General features: G+C 63.2%; 1 protein-coding gene across 1 annotated transcript; it reads left to right on the top strand.

Moving 5' to 3' along the window:
- The first annotated feature begins 6 nt into the window (after nt 1-6).
- DES (desmin) lies at nt 7-4,787 on the top strand. The gene is made up of 9 exons (XM_008946233.1): nt 7-590; nt 2,366-2,426; nt 2,575-2,670; nt 2,765-2,926; nt 3,018-3,143; nt 3,852-4,072; nt 4,206-4,255; nt 4,529-4,611; nt 4,746-4,787. Exons 1-9 carry the CDS (start codon nt 37-39, stop codon nt 4,785-4,787), a joined length of 1,395 nt encoding a protein of 464 aa, XP_008944481.1. The 5' UTR covers nt 7-36.
- The last annotated feature ends 235 nt before the right edge of the window (nt 4,788-5,022 follow it).

Here is a 5,022-nt window from a genome sequence, read left to right as displayed (position 1 = left end):
GCTCCCGCTCCGGCCTCGCCGCCCCTCGCCGCCACCATGAGCCAGTCCTACTCCTCCAGCCAGCGGGTCTCTTCCTACCGCCGCACCTTCGGCGGTGCCTCCCCGGTCTTCTCCCGCGCCTCCTTCGGGGGCAAGGGCAGCAGCGGCAGCTCCGTCACCTCCCGTGTCTACCAGGTGTCCCGCAGCTCGGCCGTGCCCAGCCTGTCGAGCTTCCGCACGACCCGAGTGACGCCCCTGCGCTCCTACCAAAGTGCCTACCAAGGTGCCGGCGAGCTGCTGGACTTCAGCCTGGCCGATGCCATGAACCAGGAGTTCCTCCAGACTCGCACCAACGAGAAGGTGGAGCTGCAGGAGCTCAATGACCGCTTCGCCAACTACATCGAGAAGGTACGCTTCTTGGAGCAGCAGAATGCCCTCATGGTGGCCGAGGTGAACCGCCTGCGGGGCAAGGAGCCCACCCGCGTGGCTGAGATGTACGAGGAGGAGCTGCGGGAGCTCCGGCGCCAGGTGGACCTGCTCACCAGCCAGCGGGCCCGCGTCGAAGTCGAGCGTGACAACCTGCTCGATGACCTGCAGAAGCTCAAGCAGAGGTGAGGACGGGTCCTGGCGTGTCCCTGCGGGCATCCATCCCTGCGTCTTCATCCCTAGGGATGGGTGGTGGCAGAGCTTGCCCTGGCAACCCCTTGGGTGCTCACTGCTGTCCCTGTGCCCTGTGCTTGAAGCCCACCATAGCCCCACTATCCTGTCCCATTCACCCCATCTTCTGGGGTGAGAGAGCACCCCAGATGTGCATATCACTGGCTGCACCCACATTCAGGGCATTTTGCAGGGTGCCAGGTCCTGGGATGGTGGCTATGAGTTTTGGGAGGTAGAAGGACACCTGTGATGCATTATGCCAGAGCTGGGTCCTCCGCTACCCACAATGTGATTTGGGGTCGGGGGAGAGGGCAGATTGCCCAGCAAAGTGGGGCTGTGTGAGAGAGGTTCCCACAGCCTGAGCATCTCAGCAGGACACTCTGGACAGCCTCTGCCAGCTCTTGCCAGGTACCCAGGCAGCACCCAGTGGGCAGGATGGCTCTGGCAGCAGAGATGTCCCTCATGGCCTCCCTGGCAGTGGGACTGAGGCTGGACTGTGGTGCCAGGGATCACCCAGAGCTGGGGGATTGGAGTGTACCCTCCTTGTCCACATCCCTGCTCACACCAAGCAGGGCTGGTGAGCCTCTGGGTGAGCTGAGCCCTGTGGTACACACAGATGGACAGATCCTGACAGGCAGGCGGAAACAAGGAGGGGGATGATCCAGGGCAGGGTGGGGGAATTCCACCATCTCCGGATGCGAAGGAGGGAGGGGAGGAAGCAGCCACTCTTCCGCAGGCCAGGGATGCTCTGGGCCTGCCGTGGGTGTCCACAGTACTCAGGGAACAGAGGGGAACCCCCAAGGAGGCTGTGAGCCTGGCTGGTGCCAGGGCGGGGACTGGGACTAGGAGGGAATAGCTGCAAGGGCAGCCAGGCTGAGTGACCCCCTCCCCAGAGACTGACCAGCATGGGGGGACCTGGCAGCCGCAGATGCTCAGGGTCAGCCTCTTGTTCTGATGCTGATTTGCATTTTCTCTCCTGGCCCCTGTGGCCCAAGGATGCCGAGCCCCCATCTCCTGGGGATGACACAGCCTACCACTTCCCCCTGCAACCCCAGCCTCTGTCCCAGATGGCCAGTGCTGGGGTCGTGATGGGGCAGAGCCTCTGATGCTGTGGGGCTTGGGGTGTGGAGGACCCCTCCATGTCAGGGGAGGAGCAGGGCCCAGAAGAAGTGGGTGTCCGGTTCCTGCCATGCCATGTGCCAGCTCCACCCCAGCACCTCTGTCTCCTCCCTGCTGCCTTGTCCCTGATGGGCAGCCTGCGGCACTGCCCTCAGCCCTGGCACAGCCGGCTCCCTGGCCCTGACCTTGGGCTCACACCCCAGCGGACCCCACTCCATGCCCCCCTCCCACAGCATCGCTGTGACCCGCCTGGCCTCCTGCTCTCCCTGAGACGGCTCAGCCGGTGGCCATCCCTTGGGACCCCTGTGCTGGTTGCTGCACCCTGTCCCCCCAGCTGCCGGCCACTCTCCCCTATAAGGGCCGGGGCAGCGCGCGTGGCACCGAGCTGACCTCATGCCTTTGTACTCTCTCCGGCATTGACTATAATAGGGAATGGGAGGAAGAGCCCCTGGCCCCTCGCCAGCCGTCCCGCCGCCTGCCGGGAATGCAGGACAGTCCGTCATCTTCCCACTGGGCTCAGGGACAGCTCGGGTGGACATTGTTGCCAGGGGACAGGGCTTTCTCCAGACCTCTCCCAAGACCCCCTAACGTCCTCTCTCTCTGCCTGCAGGCTGCAAGAGGAGATCCAGCTGAAGGAGGAGGCTGAGAACAACCTAGCTGCTTTCAGAGCCGTGAGTACCTATCCCCTCCCTGCCGTGGGACCTCTGCCTCCCTTGCTAGCACCAGCACCGGGGTATGGCCCTGGGCACAGCTTTGCACTTTCCAGCCCTGGTACTCTCCCCACATCCCCCTGCTACCCCTCACTCTGTGTGCCCCCAGGACGTGGATGCAGCCACGCTGGCACGCATTGACCTGGAAAGACGCATCGAGTCCCTGCAGGAGGAGATCGCCTTCCTCAAGAAAGTGCACGAAGAGGTAGGTGGTGACGGGGGATGATTCCCTTTCCCATGGTCATCCGTGGGGCTAGGGGAAGGAGCGGGTGTCCTGAGGTGTCATCTTGTCCGTCCAGGAAATCCGGGAGCTGCAGGCTCAGCTGCAGGAGCAGCACATCCAAGTGGAGATGGACATCTCCAAGCCTGACCTGACGGCTGCGCTGCGGGACATCCGTGCTCAGTATGAGAGCATTGCTGCCAAGAACATCGCTGAGGCTGAGGAGTGGTACAAGTCCAAGGTGCGGGAGGTGGCGGGTTCTGGACTGGCCCAGGCACAGTGGGTCCCAGCCCTCCCAGTGCCCGTGCCCACTGACCCTGGTCTCTCCCCAGGTGTCTGACCTGACGCAGGCGGCCAACAAGAACAACGACGCGCTGCGACAGGCGAAACAGGAGATGCTGGAGTACCGGCACCAGATCCAGTCCTACACCTGCGAGATTGATGCCCTCAAGGGCACGGTAAGCTGTGTGCAGCATCAGGGAGGCCCCAGCTTCCCTGCAGGGGCCTGTTGCTCTAGGGCTGCTCGGGAACCTCTGGGACATCTCTGGGGTAGGGAGCTCTTCCTGTCTCTGAAGTTGCTGCCACGAGGGGACTGATTCCCCAGATTTGGGCTGCATGTCCCCCAGTGGCAGTCTGGGCCTCTGCAAAGTGTTTTGGTGGAACCCTGGGGTCAAGCCGCAGATTGCAAAGGAGCCCCAGCCTGGGAGGCTCCAGGCAGGCGGGCACAGGGCTTGAGGTGTCTGGTTGCAGTCTTTCCCAGACTGCAAACAAACAGGGCACAACAGACCTGCTGTGGCACAGTGACAGTCACAGGAGCCAGCCAACAGCAACCAGTGTGACAGTGCAACCCCCAGGCTACTGTGCCGTGCCCTTTTGACAGGGTGGGATGGCTTTGCTGATGAGCCTGGGCACCCCAGCAGAGGGTGCTGGTGTTGCCCACCACCTGTCCAGCTTCCTCCCGACAAACCCTGCTGCCCAGCACTGCACAGATGGAGGGTGACAGCCACCCATCGCAGTCCCATGTCAGCTGGACCCAGCACACGGATGACTATGGATGTCCCGGGTCCCTGGCTCTCCCCTGGGACCACTACAGCGTCCCCAGCTCCCACTCTAGGTGACCCTTGGTCCCTCTGGCTCCCCCCTCGCTGAGCTCCCTGTCTCCCCAGAACGACTCACTGATGCGCCAGATGCGGGAGATGGAGGAGCGCTTTGCCACGGAGGCTGGTGGGTACCAGGATACCATCGCCCGGCTGGAGGAGGAGATCCGGCACCTGAAGGATGAGATGGCTCGGCACCTGCGTGAGTACCAGGACCTGCTCAATGTCAAGATGGCCCTGGATGTAGAGATTGCCACATACCGCAAGCTGCTGGAGGGCGAGGAGAACCGGTAAGTAGCCAGGGGATGGGACAAGGTGGGAGGACCAGCAGAGTCAGCTGTTTTGGGAGGCTGCCACCCTCTAAGCAACTGTCCGAGGGCTGGGGCTGGCTGGAACTGAGCCCTCCCATCTGTGTCCCCACAGGATCAGCATCCCCATGCACCAGACCTTCGCCTCTGCACTCAATTTCCGAGGTAAGCATCACCCCATGAGGAGTGGGACATGCAACAAGTCCTCTGGGGTCCTCAGTGTGGGGGAAAAACTCCCTCCTGGGGGACTGTGGCCAGGGTAGCGATGTGGGGAGGACCCACGGGTACTACACTGAGCCCCTGGTGTGGGGGCACTCCACTGGGTGTTGCCATGAACTAACCAGGAGTTACGTCAGGGCTGTGAGACCCCCTCAGTGGCCTCAGCCCCACTGCCATGCCCCTGTGCCACACAACCCTGTGCTCCCCTCCCATCTGCAGAGACCAGCCCAGAACAGCGTGGCTCCGAGGTGCACACCAAAAAGACCGTGATGATCAAAACCATTGAAACCCGTGATGGGGAGGTGAGCTCAGGGTGTGGTGGGGAAGTGTGGGGGGGTCCAATCACGGAGCCTGATCCCACACCCTGGGCTCCGGTGCCGGTAGGGCGTGGTGTCTCGGTAAGGTGTGGTGTCTCACGGTGCCTCTCTCCTGGCAGGTGGTGAGCGAGGCGACCCAGCAGCAGCATGAAGTGCTGTAGAGGAGGCTGCGCCGGCAGCCCACTGGCACCTTCCGTCCCTGCCTCCATCCCGCCGCCAAGCCCCGCTCCTGCCCCCCACCTCGCCCCTGGCGCTCCCCCAGCACTGCCTGAGGGGTTCTTCCCACGCAGCCACCTCCAGGCCCCCTGCAACCCCCGGGCTCTCTCCTTTGGCTTCAAAAGGCTCGCTCTGCTTTCGCAGCTTTGCAGCGGCAACGCCAGCGTCAGGATCAGGCCC

This window comes from Merops nubicus, unplaced genomic scaffold (genome assembly GCF_000691845.1).
Source record: "Merops nubicus isolate BGI_N331 unplaced genomic scaffold, ASM69184v1 scaffold44688, whole genome shotgun sequence".
Classification (NCBI taxonomy): Eukaryota; Metazoa; Chordata; class Aves; order Coraciiformes; family Meropidae; genus Merops; species Merops nubicus.
This window is presented reverse-complemented; position numbering and strand designations above follow the sequence as displayed.

Bases quoted from the DNA above. Each gene is read 5' to 3' on its own strand.
- DES (XM_008946233.1), top strand. From the start codon at position 37: ATGAGCCAGTCCTACTCCTCCAGCCAGCGGGTCTCTTCCTACCGCCGC. The intron at 2,927-3,017 runs GTGCGGGAGGTG...GTCTCTCCCCAG, and splicing joins AGGAGTGGTACAAGTCCAAG to GTGTCTGACCTGACGCAGGC. The intron at 4,256-4,528 runs GTAAGCATCACC...TCCCATCTGCAG, and splicing joins CTCTGCACTCAATTTCCGAG to AGACCAGCCCAGAACAGCGT.